Source organism: Bidens hawaiensis, unplaced genomic scaffold, assembly GCF_021521415.1.
Source record: "Bidens hawaiensis isolate Kalapana, Puna unplaced genomic scaffold, B.hawaiensis_p1.1 tig00002414_1, whole genome shotgun sequence".
Classification (NCBI taxonomy): Eukaryota; Viridiplantae; Streptophyta; class Magnoliopsida; order Asterales; family Asteraceae; genus Bidens; species Bidens hawaiensis.
In genome coordinates, this window is record NW_027491131.1 from 1231556 (window position 1) to 1252232 (window position 20677).

General features: G+C 35.5%; 2 protein-coding genes across 2 annotated transcripts; both read right to left on the reverse strand.

Annotated features, from left to right (window-relative positions):
- Positions 1–922: 922 nt before the first annotated feature.
- LOC143619067 (phosphoglucomutase, cytoplasmic-like) lies at positions 923–13587 on the reverse strand. The gene is made up of 17 exons (XM_077091091.1): positions 13498–13587; positions 7226–7363; positions 6280–6393; positions 6141–6203; positions 5933–6052; positions 5741–5841; positions 5601–5660; positions 5417–5516; positions 4399–4553; positions 4206–4301; positions 3167–3230; positions 2967–3048; positions 2711–2886; positions 2535–2611; positions 1835–1967; positions 1522–1638; positions 923–1199 (listed from the first exon to the last, which is right to left on the reverse strand). The coding sequence occupies exons 1-17, from the start codon at positions 13576–13578 to the stop codon at positions 1128–1130; spliced, it is 1749 nt and encodes a 582-aa protein (XP_076947206.1). The 5' UTR covers positions 13579–13587; the 3' UTR covers positions 923–1127.
- Positions 13588–17043: 3456 nt separating this feature from the next.
- LOC143619140 (21 kDa protein-like) lies at positions 17044–18979 on the reverse strand. The gene is made up of 2 exons (XM_077091146.1): positions 18576–18979; positions 17044–17267 (listed from the first exon to the last, which is right to left on the reverse strand). Exons 1-2 carry the CDS (start codon positions 18977–18979, stop codon positions 17072–17074), a joined length of 600 nt encoding a protein of 199 aa, XP_076947261.1. The 3' UTR covers positions 17044–17071.
- Between the last annotated feature and the right edge of the window lie 1698 nt (positions 18980–20677).

The following is a 20677-nucleotide window of genomic DNA, read 5'->3' on the forward strand; positions in this document are numbered from 1 at the left end:
AATTAAAATGTAATAACAAGAAGAAATATGCAAATTTATTATAAAGATGGTGACGTAAGTTAGTCCGAAAACATTCTTTCTATAGAGAATGAATCATCATAATGTGGAAAACCACCAAGTTATAAAGTTACATCAACAGAATACGAAAACCTTAAGCAGATAGCTCTTATCAATGGTAACTTGGTTATCAGTGATAACCAAGTTTCCCTGTGCCAGTTACCACTAAGGCACGGTTACCAACGAGAAAAAGTTACCATTGATAAATTAAATTACACCTGATAAGTAGTGACCCATTACTGATAATCAGTAACGAATGATGATTATTTTTCATACAATTTCCGTTTGTCGTGCAAACCTAAAGCAACTTTTACAAGCATTAGAATAAGGTAACATTGTTCACCATGGACGCTGCTCCCTAGAAAGATTTCAAGACCCGTCTACGAGATAGCTCCCAACCCTAAGGAAATGTTGCCCCCTTGAACCACAAGTTTGTTGGTGCATTAAAATTTATTCTTATCGACTTTGGTCCTAAGGATAACCCGATTACCCAAAATGGTCTGATGACAATAAAACCACCTAGCATGTTCAATCTTTAAACTTGTTTTTAAGTTAGTCAGCTGTTGCTACGGTTTTTAAACAGGTTTTGAGACAAGAAACCCCTACCCGGTAAAACCAGTTTCGGGTATAACTGACCCGATTAACCAGTGAATAACGTGAAAAAAAATCCCGGTTTTTTATAAAATAATAAAAAAAAATCGGTTAACCGGTTCGTAACCAGTTAGCTTGTGTACCTCTAAGCTGAACTACCATGAATAGGTTTGCCAAAAACTAAAACCACGTGCAAAAACCGAGTATACTGTTCAGCGGCCCAATATAGTACGGTTCCCGCTCGGCTTATCAGATTCAAAATGAAAAGAAGTAAATTTGGGGTTGGTAAAAGGTTCTCATGATATGACTAAACGATTACCGACAACAAAACTTTGCAAATCATCAAGCATTCAACAAGGTGATGCCTATGAAACTGGCAAGTGAAACCTGCACCGCTCAAAAGCTAACTCTATTGCTATAATAACACGAAAAATACATACGTTGTCGATAGCAGCAGCAGCAGCAGCGCGTATATATATTTATGTGATCACGGTCGGGGCAGAACGGCCGGTGAATTCTAGTATCTTTGACAGCTTTAGTGCAACATCAACCTGTAGTCAAAACATATTGGTCAACCCTCTGTCAACAAACTCATAATAAATTGTTATATTTATAAGATCATCGCATTTTCTGAATTTATTACAATTATATGCCCTTCCCATAAAACTTGTATTACGATATGAAAGTTGGAGTGTAAGAAGAAAAAGAAGGGCATATCCATCATGTTATAAATTGTAACTAATTAAATGGAAATTTTAAATATTTTCAATCGAAAATTTTGATATTATGAAAGTTTTCAGGGGAATATACGATAATACGAAATTGTTTCTAAAAATGCATACGAAAATATAAATAAAAATTAAAATGGTTTACCAAAGGAGCAAGTGCTTCTCGAGACTCTCTTCCGGTTTTAGATGAATCTTTTACATATTGCTCGATGTAAAGACGAATCGTAGCACCTTCTGACCCGGTCCCAGATAAACGGAAAACCTATAACACACATTCAAAAGTGTTTCACTTACTTTTCATGTTTTTAACATTTTACAACCGTGAAAACCCATCACCAAAAAACTCGCGGCCCCACAAAAAGACATGATCTCTTCAATGGGCAAAACTTTAAAAGTGGACTTTAAAAAAAAATTATTTACGAATATAAAGTAAATAAATAAATTCAATAAATACTCACCAAACGTGACCCGTCTTCAAACAAGTAACGAATTCCTTGATTTTTAGAGACTGAACCGTCAACTGGATCTTTGTATTCAAACTCATCAGCACCGGCGACATCTAAAACATCCGGACATATTCCCTTTATAGTACTACAAAAATAAATAGCTCAAGGCGAATAGAATGAAATATGAGCTTGAAATCAGCTTGTTAACAACTAGAGGTGTAAACGAGACGAGCCACTCATCAGCTACTCAAGATCGGTTCGTTATAAGCTTGAATCGAGCTAAGCTTAAACGAGTTCAAGTCTAAAAATAAGCTTGTTTAATAAACGAGCTTGAGCTTCATATACCGAACTCAGCTAGTCTCGTGAACCTAACAAGCCCGTTAATCATATACATACAATTATCTTTTATTTAATACAATAAATATATACTATATACTAAAACTAATTATAAATTGTGTAAAAATAACTAAATACTATGTATCATAATACACACACACTTATATATAACCGTAATTAATAAACGAGCCAAAAGCCAAAGCCAAACTCGAGCTTGAAAATTTTCTCACACGCTGAGCTCATATCAGTTCGAAAATTATACGAGTCAACTTGGCTCGAGCTACATACTATTACAACATTTCCAATTTAGTATAATAAGTGATACTAATGTACGAAAAGATCAATCAACAATTTTTCAAGGAATTAAGAAATTTACGTGTTAATGTCAATAGTAGAGGATTGCAGGTTGACCAAGTGATCCATGACTTGCTTTGCAGCACCTGCATCAACGTTCTTCAAAAAGAAAAAAAATATTTTTCATCAATATAAACATCGATCACAATTTTAATTACATTTTTAATGCTTTATCATAACTTGGGGATTGAATTATACCTCATAATCATAACGAGTATAATAGTGGCGCCCAAAAGTAGCCCAGTGTTGCTTCACAATATCCTCAACAGTCACAAGCTTCCCGCCATCGAGGTTATCCTTGTTTTTATAAGCAAGGATGGATAACCAAGCCAACACAGCCCAGATTCCATCTTTTTCGCGTATATGATCCGACCCTGTATGAATAATATAAACAAACAAATTATTAAATTATGAAACAATAATATTCTTCATATTCATAAAAATAAAAGATTACCTGTTCCAAAACTTTCTTCACCACAAACTGAACATAATCCAGCATCCATCAAATTACCAAAGAATTTCCATCCAGTTGGTACCTAAAAAGTCAGAACCGAGTGAGTTTTACTTAAACGGTCTAAACCCATATTTTATATATGATTATATTGTAAGTACATAATTTCTATAATTATCACTATATTGTATGTACACGAGTACCTCAAAAAGCTTAAGGTTGAGACTTTTAGCTACAACATCGAGAGCAGCGGATGTTGGCATACTCCTACAAGCAGACAAGTCACAATTACAAATCAAAATTTGTTTCCATCAGACGGGTTGAATAACGGGTTAAATAAGTTCATGTTAAAATGGGCTGGGCCGGGTCGGGTTGGATTGACGGTTGACACACACTACTTTAGTCCATTTTCTTATATTTCATATATAATTTAATGTGTTGATTACAATCACAAAAGAACATTCTTTTGCTGTATATTCTAAATCTTTATAAGACTTTGAAGGTCATCTGCATTGGATATAGACTTTAGGCAACATTGACATGTTTGACTCATTCAACCCACAACCCAACTCAACCCATTTAGAGGTGTAATTAAAGCAAGCTGCTCGTGAGCTACTCGAATTCTGCTTGCTAAAAGCTCGAATGGAGCTGAGCATAAATATGCTTGAGTTCGATCCAAAATAAGCTAGCTTAATAAACGTGCCCGAGCCTGAGCTTTGCTTATTGAGCTTGGACTTGCTTGCAAGCCTAGACGAGCCTATTATTATTTATATAATTTACATTTAATACATTAAATATATATTTATATAAAAAAATTACTGTGTATAACTTTATGATAAAAATAACTAAATAATATATATAATGTTATATAAAAATATAATTTTTAAATGTAGACAGTTAGTTATTAAATAATAAACGAGCTCGAGCTTGAGCTTTAGAAATAGAGCTCGAAACGAGCTAACCTCGAGCTCGAGCTTTAGATCTAGAGCTCAAAACCAGCCCACGCTCTGGTAAGTTAAATGAGCCTAGTCAAGCTCTGGCTCGGCTAGCTCACACCCTAACCCCATTTATAAGCAAATTGTTAGCAATGCCACCTCTAGGAAAAATGAACTCTAGTATACACCCAGCAACACAGTTGCTGGCAGTAAAATCATATACGGTCACAAAAATTCAAGATAATAACTGAAGCACACAACAATTCAAAGAGCAAAGCAAATTATATATAAATATAAAAAGGGTAACCTGGCAACACCCTTTAATCCAGATGAAAAGTAAGGTATGGCTTGGACTGCGTTGGCAGTAATGATGGCAACTGAATCTGAAGGTGTAACAAAAAACCTGAAACCGTAGGTAAAAGTTACCAACTAAGACTCTTCAAAGAAGTAAAAAGGTAACTGAACTAGTAATTCATATATGCATTCAGAAGGACTTTTACCTTTTACCAAGAATCATGTTTCTATCAGCATCACCATCAGCAGCAGCACCAAATTCTGGTGGGTTACTATCAGGTTTATCACCCAATCCCATCCTTGCTACCAACTCTTTTGCATAGGTTAGGTTGGGGTCAGGATGTCCGCCACCAAAGTCTTCCTGTTTGCATCAAAAGTTTAGTGAAAACCGAAAAAAATATTAAGCAAAATTTGGCAGTCGGGTAATGGGTCGATCTGAAATGGCTCATGATCTTTCAGCAAATTTAACCATTGTGAATGTGTAAAAACAAAAAACATATCAGGATCGGTCCAAGTAGAACTGACTCGTGGCGCAAGGTCGCAAGCATTCTTTTAATCTTTTAATACTAATTGACGATTCAGATATATAAACAAAAGTAATCCAAATTTTTATATGAAATCAGCATTGAATGAAACGATCAGAATTGATCCAGGTAGGATTGACCCGTGACGAAAGGTCACAACATTTTTTTGCTTTTCACAATTATATATGCAAAAATAATACCAATGGGTTGGTGGTCCATTGGCAAAGGCAAAACCTTTAATGAAATTAGTTTAGGAGGTTGTATGCATTAAAAGCTTTCAACCTGTTTGACTATTCAACCAGTTACCCGTTTAGCGAAAGCATTTTCTTTAACATGACGTGTTTGACTGATAACAAGGTATATTTTTCTACTAGCACCTTTAGATTAAATCTTAGAACAAATGAGATGGATAGAAATAACCATTTAGTCGATTTTTAGTATGGGCTAAAACGGGTTAGATTTGGTTGACCCGCAAACAATTTTTTGTCCACTTTTAAAATTATATAATAAAAAAATAATGAACAATAACAATAATGGTCTTTGAATAGAAACACTTTAGAGACTGTGTGCATCAAAAATAAACTTTGGGGCAGTAAAAAACACAACCCAAATCAGCCCATTCATAAGAAAATGGGTCAAAGCTTCCACATGTAACAAAATCAAAGAACAAATGAGATTGGATAGAATGAGCAGAAATAACCTTGGGAACACAGTTCAATAATGAGCTCTCCTTTGCACCAAGCTCTTCAACAAAGATTCGTTTAGCATAAGCTCCAGCAACTCCATGAAGTCCGTCAAAACTAATAAATCACAGCATAGTTAGCATTAACGGAATATCATATAAACACAATAAAAGGAAAGATAAAGTGTGCAATAGTGCGCACCAGACACTAAATTGTGGAGATGCGATTAACTTTTTGATGGACGGGAAGTCAAAGATTGACCTGAAAAAAATCAGAAACCATTAGTTTGAATGCAACATTTATGTTTAACTCAATTCTTTTTATCAAGAGTAATACCATACTTCATTAACTTCACATAGTCACTTGCTGAGTCAAAAACATCAACATCAAATTGACCATCAGGACCTGAAAAGTTTGAAACCCCAATTGCTGAGATGTCCACCTGTATACACATATCTAATATGTTATCAATCGGGCCCATGCAATATAATAACCTTCTATAAATTCACTGTAGCTTAAGGATTCAGCATTACATCAGGCAGGCCTTCTGCAATAAAGTACTCCTTTATTGTTTTTGTGTTCTCAAAGATTTTATCAGTAATTCCTTCAGGTGCTGGCCCACCATTTTCCATATTGTATTTAATTCCAAAATCCTGAAAAAAAGACAATCACGAAAATATAAATTCCAATCCTGTATATCATATTCAGGATTTTGCTGTTGATAAGATAATAACAACATACCTCATTGGGCCCACCAGGGTTGTGACTAGCTGTCAATATGAATGCTCCATTTGCTTTGGAACCCTAGAATAGTAACAGTATGAATGCTAAGCTAATCCTCATTATTTGGTAGAGAGAAGTTCAGAACCAATATGCTTACATCAGCGCCAACTCGTTCCCGTACAACTGCTGATACAGCAGGTGTGGATAAAAGTCCATTTTGACCAACCCAAATGCGTCTTACACCATTTGCAGCTGCCATTTTAATTATAATCTGCAGTTTTTGAAATAAAATAAGTTCACCAATAAAAAAACAACTATGTGGTTCCTTCATTGTTAACAATTTTGTTCTCTCATTTTTAACGAGAATTAGGCCTGTAAACGAATCGAACGATCAGTGAACCGTTCAAGAACTGTTCAGCAGAAAGTTCGTCTATGTCCGCTTATTTAATAAACGAACAAACATTAACAAAAACTTTTGTTCATTTAGTTAAATGAACGAACATGAACACATGTCTCCTTCGTTCATTTATGTTCGTGAATGCTTGTTTCGGATCGTTCATTTAAACTTGTTTATGCTTGTTCGTTTACGTTCATTTATGCTCGTTAGTTTAGAGTATTTAAGTTTGTTCATTTACGTTCATTAATATACTCATTAAAAATTTTAGGCCCATTACAGTTTAGTCTAGTTTTACTAACTAATATAGACCCAGCACATTGTTGGTCACATTTGCTTTTGATTGTTATGTTCGTTTATATATTTTCAGCTATGTTAGTTCGTCTCCGTTTGTGAACCATTCATTTATACTATTGAAGAACAAAAACGAACACATTAATTTTCTTAACAAACAAACACAAACAAGGAAACCACATTCGTTTAATTGCTTGTGTTTGATCGTTTGTACGATTAAAGTTAAAAGAGCGATAATTTACATGCTCCGTTCGTGTTCGCTCGGTTCGTTTACAAGCCTAACAAGAACCCATTTAAAAGCTCTGACTAGTTAAGAAAAAAACAAACAATGTCATGTGTTCTGAAGAGATAACTTTCAGAAGTAATTCAAGGATTAAATGTTAAATAGGTTAAATCAAAATGTTAACATAACTACCTGGATTGCATCCTTTGAGAAGTACCGTCCATCACCAGAAACAACAAGTGTAGAACCTTTAACTTTCTCTGCAGAAAGAGCGTTGAATGTCGATTGAACAAAATTATGCAAATAATGTGGTTGGGTGAATACTTTAACCTGAAAATTTGAAGTAATATAATTTATTATTACCGTCATCCTGCTTAAAGTGCATAAAAATGGATATAAAATACCATATATTCATTCAAATTTTCAGTGATTTAAGTGATATATAACTAGACCCGTTATTATGTAAGCAGATGCCAGTATAACTATGGTTGTATCCTGCATTCCTACATATTTGATATCCAGAAATTTTTCTAGTATATATTAATTTGTAACTACAAAAATAATATACATGGATGTATATTTAATACAAGTCAAGGTGTGTTTATGGTAAAAGAACATGAATACTCATTTCTAATTACAAAACAAATTCTTTAGTCAATTACTCAATTATTACTAAGATAATGTTTGTGTATGTATCATGAAATATGAATCAACATAAAAGGAAAACAAATATCCACATTTGTCTTAGTATCCATTAAAAGCCTGAAAGGATGCGTAATTTACCCATTAATAGAAAAGTCTTCAGTGAAGTTTTTCATTTACTTATAGCATGAACGTTTAGAAATGTAAGATGACTTTACAAACTAGAGTGCCTTCTACAAGGGCACTTGGTTTACTCAAATAGCAAAAACACTTGACTCACAAGGATTTTACACCTTTGCTGTTGTCTAGTATAATTCTGAATTCGGATTATGAATTCAGATTATCGGCTCTACTTCACTATGAAGCCTTTGGCATGAAAACATTTTCCTACAGAAGACGCATGCAATCCTGATTTCTTACTTTTTCATGGATTTAAGGAAGTCATTTCCAATCTTGAATGCTTAACGTCTTAGAATCTATGTGGAGTTGGCTGTTTCAACTTTCACCTAGACATATTCCCTTCAATTGTACAACAAATAGATTTAGGCATGTAACTTTAGGAGCTTCTTTGTCCAATCTAGTGATGGTATTGTTTTTACAGAACTTTTTTATAGAACTATTGGTCCAGAAAATGTATGCATACGTAAAAGAAAACAAATTTAAAAAAAAAGGAACATATATAACACTATGGAACATGTATAACTGAGTAAACATTGCAGTTTTCAGGAGAAAAGGGAGGTCACCACTTATCAACAGCCAACATTTATACAATATGCAGTGTCCCGCTTAAAATATGTGCATTTTGACCCTCTGCAAACTTGTAACATGGAGGCAGATCATGTTAAGGTATAGATACCTAAAATATCTCAACAGTCAAGTCAAGTGTCAACTCAACCTTTGACATGACTACTTAAAGAGACTAAAATCCTATTAATCCACTCTGCATGCAGATATTCCTTCACAAAAACACATATAAGCATTATTGCAACCTAAATATGTATCAAAATAATGCTTTGCCCAGTGGTTGTTTACAAGGCTCTTTCCTGACTCGAAACATTTTCTGCGCATCCACCACCATTTGTTGCCTATTAGGCCATGGGTATTCAATATGAGACTTCAAGTCCTAGATGTAACTAATTATCTTGTTTTGCAAACTTAAATCACTTCTAGCTTGACAAGATTTGGGTTGGGGAAGACACAGTTGTATAACCCACTTCGAAGGACCTGATAATATAGAAAAAGGTATCTAAAGAAAAATGTTCATTGTGCCTAACATTGTAGGAATAACAACTTATTAAAGTAACTATATTCTGTTTTAAGCTATGACAGCATTTCTGACATTTCTCCTGAAATCAGTGAATATTAAGTACCAAGTTTTTAAATAAATATATCTTAGAACTATATAAAATAACACTTTAATTAAAGTCAGTTTTAGGATTTGGAAATTCAGTCACAATACTTTCTAGTTTTAAGATTTGATATAGAACTCTACTGCAAACACTATAAACAAAACAAAGTGGATTATTATTTTAAGAGTGAATACTTTGAACTTTCCAGTCCACTAAAACTGTCATCCTCACATCCAGTATAAGATAATGTCTAGACCAATGAGATCCAAACACGCCACTTAGGTCATTTCAGTTTTCAATCAAACCTACTTTCCCTAATTTAAATCCAACAGATTCCATGTTGCAACACACACAATTAATGCTTACAATTTCTGATACGGACCTGTTAACACAACACGAAACGACACGGAGTTTGAACAAGTTTCGGTTTGGGCTTAACAGGTTTCGTGTCTTAAAACAGGTCGACATGTTTAAGGTGTGTCTAAATTCGTGTCTAAACAGGTTAAACACCTGCTAACCTGTTGGTAGTGTTTTCTAAACAGGTACATGTTTGGGAAAAATGAAACGATTAGTTATCGTATTGTGTTCGTATCTAACACCATAGGTAATCATGTCTTGTAGTGTCTGTTATGCCAGCCCTACCACACAATCATCACACGTCATCATACAGATTCGTGACAATAATCGATACAAACACGGATCAATCACACACTACGATCTGCACGTACGATTCACAAACTCAATCTGATCTCACTTTAAACATGAATCAACAGGAGTTAACAATTTCACGATATTTTCTACTAAACTCTACTTTCACATGAAATAATTGATATAAAAAATTCAAATCAAGCGAAGGATCTATAAAGAGCGGAAACTAATCAATTTACAAAACATATTAGGGTGTCGTATCATGTGTTTGTTAGGAATCAGAGTCGGTACGCAGCGGAAAACCACACACAAGCACAAACGAAAGCAGAAAAATAAGAGACACGAGATTTATAGTGGTTCGGCCAAGATGCCTACGTCCACTTTGCAACTAGGAAATTCTTTATTAGGTGCTCAAAGAATACAATTACATCATGTGTATTTATAGGACAAGATTAGCTTGGGGAATAAGTCATCTAAATTAGGTAGGAACTAATTTGGGTCGGCTGCCCTTTTCCTTAATTCAAACCAACCTAGGGCCGGCCAATTAAAGGCCTTCGCATCCCAACAATCTCCCACTCGAAGGTCTTTGCATATTCAGCAATTTCATCCAAATAACCCATCATCAGTAACTCCAGTATTCTTTATGTCTGAGTCCTCCAAGCCTCCAGTTCTCACAGAACAAGCTAAGACTCCAAAACCTCCCTAGTTGCAATTCCCCTCATTAATTAACTGAAGGGCCGGTTGAAGCTCCCCCGAGCTCCAACCCAGTCGTGACTGTTACCGCCACAAACTCCTCCTCTGTCTCAACCGATTTGCACACTCCACCGGATCCAGAGATACACCGAGGACCTTTACCACTCTCCTTATTAAGCAAGATTCTTCCAAGAGAGATTTTCACAGCCGGACTAGCAGTCTTCAAAACCCAACGTTGTTTTGTAACAGTAACCGGAACACGTCCCTTGCTCCCACTGTCACCGAACCCCTGACCTAGTTTAGACTTCCGACTCCGCTCAGCTCGAATCACTTTGGCACAAGGCTCTAATCTTGCAAACTGAACCTTCTTTTGCCCCTTCGACTCAGTGAGCCTAACTTTGTTTTGAGGGACGGCCACGCTTCCCTCAACAGGTACTTCCACCATGTATAATGAACCTTGCCTGTTTCCACGAGCAATAACCAGATTACCTTTAGTTACCTTCCATTTGCCACCACCAAACTTTACTTCTAGTCCCTGTTTATCCAGCTGACTGACAGAGATAAGCTTACTCTTCAAAGCTGGAACAACCCTGACATTCTTCAAGTTCCATGTGGTTCCCAAATCAGTTACTAAAGTAACGTCACCCATGCCCGTAACATCGAGAACATCCCCATTAGCCATTCGTACCTTCCCAAAGTTACCAACCTTTAGATTCACCATCGTATCCCCGCTGTGCATGGCATGGCACGATGAAGCAGAATCCATGGCCCAAGAATCAATAGAAGACTCCGTACAGCAAATCAAAGCATCTTCTTCAGAATCAGAACCAAATTTATCCTGACATGTGTTTATCTGCTTTTTGCCTTCATTCTTCTCAGATTCTTCCTTGTTCCTTCTTGGACATTGATTTTTCACATGTCCAAACTCCTCGCAGATCCAGCACCTCACATCCTTTAGAGCTCGAGTTGAACTTTTCCCCCTACTCCCACTGCTCCTGTTATTTCCCCTTCCCCTGCCAACATTAAGTAACTCTGAAGATGACCCGCCACTAGAGTTCTTCCGGCGAATATCTTCACCCAAAACACTATCCCGGATCCCGTCAAACTTCAAAGTACCAGCCCCCGCAGAATTCGTGATCGCTGTCACAAAACCTGACCAGCTTTCAGGCAGAGAGGATAACAAAATCACAGCCTGAGTATCATCATCAAATTTCATGCCTACGGTTAATAACCTAGACAAAATCGAATTGATGTTATTAATATGATCAGTAACTGAACCGCCATCGTTCATCCTTGTCATGAACAATTCCCTCATCAAGAACACTCTATTACCGGCAGAAGGCTTTTCATACATGTTTGACAGAGCCGTCATCATACCACATGTTGTGGTTTCTTTCATTATGTTGAAAGCCACGCTCCTCGTCAAAGCCAGTATGATCTTTCCTTTTGCCTTCTTGTCCTTTGAGTCCCAATTCGCTTCATCAGCCGCACTCATTCCTTTTGGTTTTTCTGTCAAAACCATATCCAAATCGTGTTCCCCAAGTAACGCCTCTATTTGCATTTTCCACCATGCAAAATCAGTCCCGTTAAACTTGTCGATTCGAACCCTCCCGTCTTCAGCCATTGCAAACGAGAAAGAACCAAAAAAAAAAACACGAACAACCTGAAGCCAAGCAACCTCCAAAGAAAAAACCCTAAAACCCGAAACACCCGACCCGGTGCTTCACCTGCAACGCCCGAGTGAAACCTGCAACTCCAAGAAGTCCAAAACAGGAATTCTAATTGCAAAATCACCCGGAAAACCGTGTGTAAACAACGAGCCAAAGCTCTGATACCAGTTGTTAGGAATCAGAGTCGGTACGCAGCGGAAAACCACACACAAGCACAAACGAAAGCAGAAAAATAAGAGACACGAGATTTATAGTGGTTCGGCCAAGATGCCTACGTCCACTTTGCAACTAGGAAATTCTTTATTAGGTGCTCAAAGAATACAATTACATCATGTGTATTTATAGGACAAGATTAGCTTGGGGAATAAGTCATCTAAATTAGGTAGGAACTAATTTGGGCCGGCTGCCCTTTTCCTTAATTCAAACCAACCTAGGGCCGGCCAATTAAAGGCCTTCGCATCCCAACAGTGTTATCATGTTGTGTCTAAACAGGTTCATGTTCACGTCTAGCACCACAGGTAATCGTGTGATGTCTTATGGTATTGTGTCCAAACAGGTTTGTGTTCGTGTCTAGCACCATGAGTAACCTGTTTCTACACGCAAACATCACTTATCTAGGCACAATAATCGATATGAAGACTGATCAATCACATTTCACACACCACGATTTAAACATGCGATTCACGAACTCAATCCGGTCTCACTTTAAACATGAATCAACAGCAATTAACAATTTCACAATATTTTCTACTTTAACACGAAATAGTTGATATAAAAAATTCAAATCAAGCGACGGATCTATAAAGAACGGAATCTAATAAATTTACAAAACATATTAGGGTGTTGTATTGTGTGTTATCATGTTGTGTCTAAACAGGTTCATGTTCGCGTCTAGCACCACAGGTAATCGTGTCGTGTCTTATGGTGTTGTGACTAAATAGGTTCGTGTTCGTGTCTAGCACCATAGGTAACCTGTTTCTACACATAATCATCACTCATCCGTGCACAATAATCGATATGAATACCAGTTAATCACAATTCACACCACGATCTAAATCTAAACGTGCGATTCACAAACTCAATTTGATCCCACTTTAGACACGAATCAACAGCAGTATAACTTCGCGTAACCTTTTACTAAATTCTGTTTCACTACATGTGTGATATTTATAAACTAGTCGTGTAGTGTAACCTGTTTCTAAACATTAGTTATCGTGTCGTGTCCGTGTCTAGCACAACATGCACAATAACCGATTAACCGATACGAATAATCTAGATGTACGATTCACGAACTCATTCGATCTCACTTTAAACACGAATCAACAACCAGCAGTTATCAATAACAATTCCACTTAACACGAACTAATTAACATAATAAAAATTCAGAACACGCAACGGATCTATAGATAACGAAACCTAATGAATTAATAAAACAAATTAAGGCAAATTAGGGCAAACATACCTTCTTCCTGAGTCCAGATGTGCCAGGCTTCTGGCCTTCAATTGGAGTCGAATCGATGCGATTAACGGTGAAATTCGCCATTAATTGGAGTTGTTTGCCTGTGAGATTAACGAATTAGAAGACGATCGATGAAGCTGATAATAATAATAAGATGTGTGTGTGTGTGTGTGTGTGTGAGGAAGAAATGGTTACAGATACACGAAGGTTGGCGAAGAGAGTGAGATGAAAGAAAAGACGTGGCGGGTGAAATTGTATTGTTATTATTATTAGGAACCGTTCGTCAAGCGAAGGTTACGTGATCCGTCAACTTATTATAGATCTGGGCCTTTCTCGTTTTTTAAAACGACAGAATTTTTTATGTTTAGTCTAAATTGCTTTCAAATTTAGAGAGCCTTGTTGTCATTGTCATATTCGAGTCGACGGTGTTTCCCGATAAATCATACGGTCGGTTACTACTTTACAGTCGTTGTGTCACCACAAGGCACAAGAGCATAACTCTCGGGTAACACATGGTTCGAAAACCCGGGTGCACTTGGGGAACTTCAACAAACAACCTTTGCGCGTGGTTTAGCTTAAATCTTTCATTATCAATATTCACCCAAAATAACACAACTGAGAATCAAATTTGAGTCTTTATTAAAGATCTTAAGACTCGTATCATTAAGCCACAAGTTGAGGGTCTAGTCTTTCTCCTACATTCTTATTCTTATTTAATTTAATTATAGACTAAATTATAATATTTTTTTTTGATATATTAAATTATGTAAATTATATGGCCGGGCCATTTTCGAAAATGACTTTCACTCTCAATTTTTTATATGTATTTTCGTTTTGATTTTAGGCATTTACACAATTACACTAACGAAACTCGGTTAAGGGGGTGTTTAGGATTCCTTATTTTACATTATTGAAATCTTTTTGTCATACGATAATAAGTCAGGATATCCTGACTTAATAACTTATCATCTCATAACATAGGCAATCCCAAAATACTTATTAACTTTTCAAAAAGTTAATAAGTTATAAGTTGGTGAAAATAAGTAATTCCAAACACCCTAATATTTGGCTTGTGCCAAGCATATGAGGGCAAAAAGGTAATTTTCACCCATTCAAAATACTCTTTAATTTTAAATGCAAAAATATTTTGTTTCCTAATTTAATTTTTTTTCTTGTTTGCTAAGTTTGTGTTGCTATACAAAGGCATAGGTTTATTGTTTGGGAAAATTCTCAATCTTCCATTTTAAAAGAGAAATTCTAAGTAGCCTTTTTTTAAACATTTCAAAAAGAAAAACTATTCGAAAATCGTTGACGGATACATATTTTGAACCAAATTTGTCTTCACCGATCCGTTTTGTTTGAGTCAATCAAAACCAGTCACGTGTTTCAAATTTGTCTTCCCCAACAAGTTTTGAGTGAAATCTGTTGCCTCCGACTAATTTTAAACCAAACCCATCAAATTTAGTAATCAAAAGTTATCTCCTCTGACGATTTCTTAACTCATTTCTTACTCCAATGTTTTTTAAGTATGAATATTATATTATTGTAATTATTTTTACTTCTAGAAAATTTCCTTTATTGTTAGAAACAAATTAATAGTTTTTTTACTCTTTTTTGGTTGAGGCGGTTAATAGTTTTTACTTGTTAGAAACAAATTATTATAACTCATAAAATGATAACATATAAGAACAAATTGTGATAAATAACATTAGGGCATTTACATATTTCACTTCATAAACTTTGAAATTACATATTTCTTTAAACCATGCTTAAAAAGCATTGTACATTTTGCATTAAAAACTTGTATTTTGGGGAAATATATAATTTCAAAGGTTTAGAAAGGAGAAATATATAAAAAATCCCAATAACCTAATCCAGATGTAACCTTGAAACCCATACACTAAAATGTGAATCTAAAACCAAAATTGATATTTGGGTTGTTAGCAATAGAATTCATTACCATCTTCATATTTATCATTAGGTCAAAAGTTATCAATTGTCCCACCATAAGTTGGTAAAGCAAATGCCTCACAAAAGCAAAAGATCAAAGGTAAATACTAAAAAGAGCCTAACAAATATATTGGCCCAAAGGGGCAAATCAGTCTTTTTTTAATGACTAATGAATAATGAATAAAGTCTGAATAAAGTCTGACTATTTGGGTAATTCGGGTAGCCCAATGATAAAAGACAACCTTATACGCACACGATTGTAGATAGCATTGGGTAGCCCAAGCCCACGATCTCTTTTTCTAGGGAAAATCCGCCGTCCAAAGACCCACTACGGTAAAACTTGCTTGAGATCGGATTCGAACTTGAGACCTTGCACTCTCCAGCACAAATCTTCACTTCTCCTCCAATGTCACTTGAGCAAATGCTTGTTTACGGGACAAATCAATCTAAAAGCTTAACAAAGTGATTGAACTATATAAAAACAATAACAAAAGATATTCCTAATAATTAAAGCAAGTCCATGTCGTTAACACAGCCACAATTAAATGGGTGTTTGGGATTGAGTTTTAAAAATGCTTATTAGCTTATTGGTTTTTTCAAAAAGCAATTTTGAAAAGCTATGATTTAGGGCTTTTGAAAAACTGTTTTTTAACCCTTTCATAAAACTAAAATAGGAAAGGTTTTTGTGATTGCCAAACACCTTATAAACTTTTGGCTTTTTAAAAACATCGATAAACCAATAAGCATTTTTCAAACTCAATCTCACTTCAAATGGCAAAACCCTATATAATTCAAAACATGTTTTGCCTAAATAATAAAGTCTATGTAATACTGCATGATTTAACATCACATATGCAATCTTAGAATATGTTTTAGTACCAACGTATCCTAACTTTATTTCTGTCCTTTTCTAAATCGTTAAATAAGGTTATTATTTGTGCATAGCTGATAGCTTTAGATGACCCTATGGAAGAAAATGCAACTAATCGTTTGTCGTTTCTGCGTACCAAACGTTAGTTTAAAGTATTTTTTTTTCAACTATCATGACTTTAAAAACTAATTAATTTTCTATTTATGTATATATAAACTAAACAAGTTCCAAAATTATTTGATTCCTTTTATCTTCCATATTTTATTTGTTTTTTTTTTTTCAAATTATTTGTTTTTAACATACACATATACTAAACTTTTAATTCTTAATAATATTTGTTTCTACCATATACTTAACTTCTACCATACATGTATTAAACTTTTGACTCTTAATAGTATTTGTATTTTATGTAGTACTAAAATATTTTTCAAACCAATTATGAACGTAAATAATTAGGATCTAAACACTGAATGGTCAAGCGAACAATTACAATAACCGTTTAACATTGATAAAACACATAAAAACAATACACATACACAAATTGCTATAAATGCAAACGATTTTAAGACTAGTCCGAATGTCCGGTGTTAATTTTCTTTTCTAAAAACAAACCTACTACATACTTTAATTACATTTTGACTTTTACAGTCGAACATAACACTTTTTACTCATTTAGAAGAATTTTATAGTCAAACACAATCACTTTTCACTCATTTAGAAATGACAAAACGTTAAATAATTGTTAGTAGCCCCCAATCATGGCGTTTGTATCGTATCCGCAAAACCATTAATTAACGCCAAGGCATTACTCGTCACCTCCTTCACCTTCACCGCCTGAAGACACACCTCCGTCTTCACTCCATCATCCGGCACATCTTCAAACCCATCCGTGCACGTCTCCTCGTTCGTCAAGGCCGCACTCATCCACGTCTGCACGTTGCTGAGCTGGAACCTGTTAAATTATACATATTTTTAGTCAATTTATTAAACTTTCCTCTTTTTTTGCCAGAAAAATATGGATGTAAACAAGCAAGTTGCCTATGAGTTAATCAAAGTCTACTCATAGAAAAGATCAATACGAGCCGAGATTAAACTTTCACAACTGTTTGGGTATCTTTTTTTTTACATACTAAATACTTATGCTTTTTTTTTCTGTCCTTTCCAATGTGATGTAGTGGTAGGAAGTCTGAATTTCTCAATAGAGATCTAGGTTTGATCCCCACATACAACACTTTGGGGTGGGCATGGGTGGCTCAATGAATGAAGACAGTGATCTTTGTGATTTCCAGTTCGATTATGAGGGCGTCCAGGTTTTACCACCAATGGGCCTTCGGGAGAACGGGTTTTCACTGAAACTGGAGATAACTTAGAGGGGCTTCAGCGCTCCATACGGCTGGGTTGGGCAATCCAGCAGTAACATTTTGCCATTGAGTCACCTCGTACGAAATACTTAAGCAATTCTCTGGTTGGTCGTTCATGAAAATATTTATGTTTTCTAATATTAGAGCATTTACTAAAAGTACAATTATCCCCCTAGAGTTTTAGTAAACATAGAATATCCCTTATGATTTACTTAATTTTATTAATATTTTTTTATTTGGTGTATACTTACAATCTTAATGTACAAGCTTCTATTGCATATCCGTAAGGTTCGTCCACGAAGGATGAGTCACGGCCTAAGATCTTTCTATACATATGTTTCTTTTCCCTTAGAGTATTAATAAAACTAAAAAATAACCCTTATGTTTTACTTTTAATTTTAACTAAATCCCTACACTTTATAAGTTAATTTAACTAAAACTAGTTAATAAATTTATTTAGCGAAAACCCTATACTTTCAACGGTCTCAAAACAACGAGGTAGGGTATTAATAAATATAAAATAACCCTATGTTAGCGGTTAGTTCACAACCGTTTGGATAATGCTTTTCTGTTTCAACTTATTCTTTTCTACGATAGTGTTTTACGTTTTGGTTTAAATTTCGTTTGTTAACATATCGCAATACACGCTCATAGTTTTATGTTTTTATATATATTTTTTATTCGATTTAACAGTAGTCATAATTACAAATATATACAAACAAATAAATAAAAATAATATATAAATCAGCTAATAATAAATAATATAAGAGTCAAGCTGAGCTCTTTGAAAGTTGAAGTGAGTAGTGCTTGAGCTTAGTTGAGCTCGGGCTGAGCTTTTTATCGACAAAAAAAAAATTACAAAATTGACTAAAACTAAAAATACGTATAATTCAACAAACCTGAGCGCCTCTCGGGACCCACCGAGGCGCCTCATTTGGCGTAGCGAGCCCCGAATTTGGTCCACGGCGTCTGCGAACACCGAGTAGCAGTCGTGCACGGCCGCGGCTACTCTCGGGCTACTAGCGTAATCGGCTTTGCGAGAAATGTTGGCAAAGTAGTTGGTAATGTGGTTGGCTTTGGAGAGAGTGACGCCGATGGCGAGCCGGGCGAGCCGAGCCGGGTTTTGTTGTACGGAGAATGAGTGGCCGGATAGAGAGGTAAAACATGTTTGGGGGTACAAGGTTGTCATGCAACGTGTACGGATGAAATCTTTGTCGGGTGATGTGGTGGTGGTGGTGGTTATTATGGTTGGTATGGTGGTGATGAAGAGTAAGAGGGTAAATGAGGGAATTAGGATTTTCATGGGGTTTTTTTGGTTTTGAATTTGAAGATGGTTTTGGAGGTTTTGGTGGAGTGATGGGTTTAAGTAGTTTGTTAGGTTGGTGTGAAATTACCTTATTGCCCTTTTTGATATGATTGAGTTTTTGTACAGGGTTATGGGATATGTGAAAGGGGTTATGTGAATGACTGAATGAGCCATTTTGTGTGACATGTAATGTTCATATGTAGGGATCAGGGATGAACAATTCGGTACTGGTATCAATTGATACGGGTATTTTACCGGTACCGATTTGGTACCGTCGATATCGAATTGATACCAAAGTTTTGAGTTTCAGTATCAGTATTTTTTCAACTTTTTACCTTTAACACCGGTACCGGTACCAACAATTAGTGATTTTTAGGACCGGGATTTTCGATACCGGTACCGGTACGGTACCGATCTCATCTCTATTCACATGTAGACATGTAAAATGGGAATGTGTAGTGAGATATAGATTATTAATTGGTTAATATGTTAATTAGAAAACATCATTCTTGCGAGTTACGAGTTACGTCTGCTATTGGACTTGCAGAGGGCTCGATCGTGCACTTTGGTGCCCTGTTTCACACCCTGGGTGGCCAACATGGCAAAATTGACACCCCCTCACATCATAATACGTACACTTAGAATACTCTTTCTTTTCACAGTTTGTTTATTTTAACGCTTTTAGTTTTTTTTATTATTATATTATTATTATTTGTCATTTTGACTCTAGAAATGATTAAATGCACATTGCCTGTTATTTTTATTGAGCAAACATTATTTTCTTACTAAAGTAGTTATATTATTTCTCTACTTTACTCGCTACGAATCACGAGTTGTAATTGGTATTTATCAAACCCTGATGAAACTAACCTTCTTTGAGTTTAGTTTTTCATAAAGAAACTAAAAGAGAGAAGTTTAGCCTTACCCTTACAAGTTACATTATTCAACTTTTTTTTTTATATTGGATAAAAGGAGCTTGGTTAGTCAAAACTAGTTTTCTTTTAACAGGAATATAATAATATGACTTTGGTAAAAGAAAAGGGTTCAATATTGTCAAAAGTTCAACCATTCTAGTAAACATATAAACTTTTGTCATTTATTAATACTTTATATTAATTTATCATGCTTTAAATATCTATAAATTGGAAAAATGTTTCCAATGTATCAAGTATTGTATACATCTTTCTCATCTCATATAAGGCGGATATGTATTGGGGCTATAAGTGTAGGGGACAAGGGGCGACGAAGGGGAGACCACCTCCCCCCCCCCCCCGGTGATAAGAGGGGCGACAGGGGGAGGGTGACACAAACATGGCGCCTGCTTGTGTTATGGTGATGATGACATGGCAATCAATGATTGGAGGGTGGGGCGATTTGTGGGCTACAACACTGCCTCCCCGGGCTACATATCGTCCGGTTTAGTCACGTGTCAAAAATCACTTCATTTTGTAGGCCTTCACTACACATAGCCTAACATTCGATCTTTTATGCCAAACAATATTGTCTTCTTTACCCATCAAGAGCTCACAAATTTGCTATTCTTTAGCCGAATGGTAATTTCTCATGGAATCGCCAGTCCTAGAGTGCATTTCCCATATAATTAATCGAAAACGTGAATCGATGGTATTTCCCATATAATTAATCAAATACGTGAATAGATGGTATTTAAAGTCAACAATACATACGGACTCATAA

Coding starts and splice junctions, on each gene's coding strand:
- LOC143619067 (XM_077091091.1), bottom strand. CDS start 13,578: ATGGCGAATTTCACCGTTAATCGCATCGATTCGACTCCAATTGAAGGC. Junction 6,204..6,279: donor GGGAACGAGTTGGCGCTGAT/GTAAGCATATTG, acceptor TTACTATTCTAG/GGTTCCAAAGCAAATGGAGC. Junction 1,200..1,521: donor GAGAAGCACTTGCTCCTTTG/GTAAACCATTTT, acceptor TTTTGACTACAG/GTTGATGTTGCACTAAAGCT.
- LOC143619140 (XM_077091146.1), bottom strand. CDS start 18,979: ATGAAAATCCTAATTCCCTCATTTACCCTCTTACTCTTCATCACCACC. Junction 17,268..18,575: donor GGGTCCCGAGAGGCGCTCAG/GTTTGTTGAATT, acceptor ATAATTTAACAG/GTTCCAGCTCAGCAACGTGC.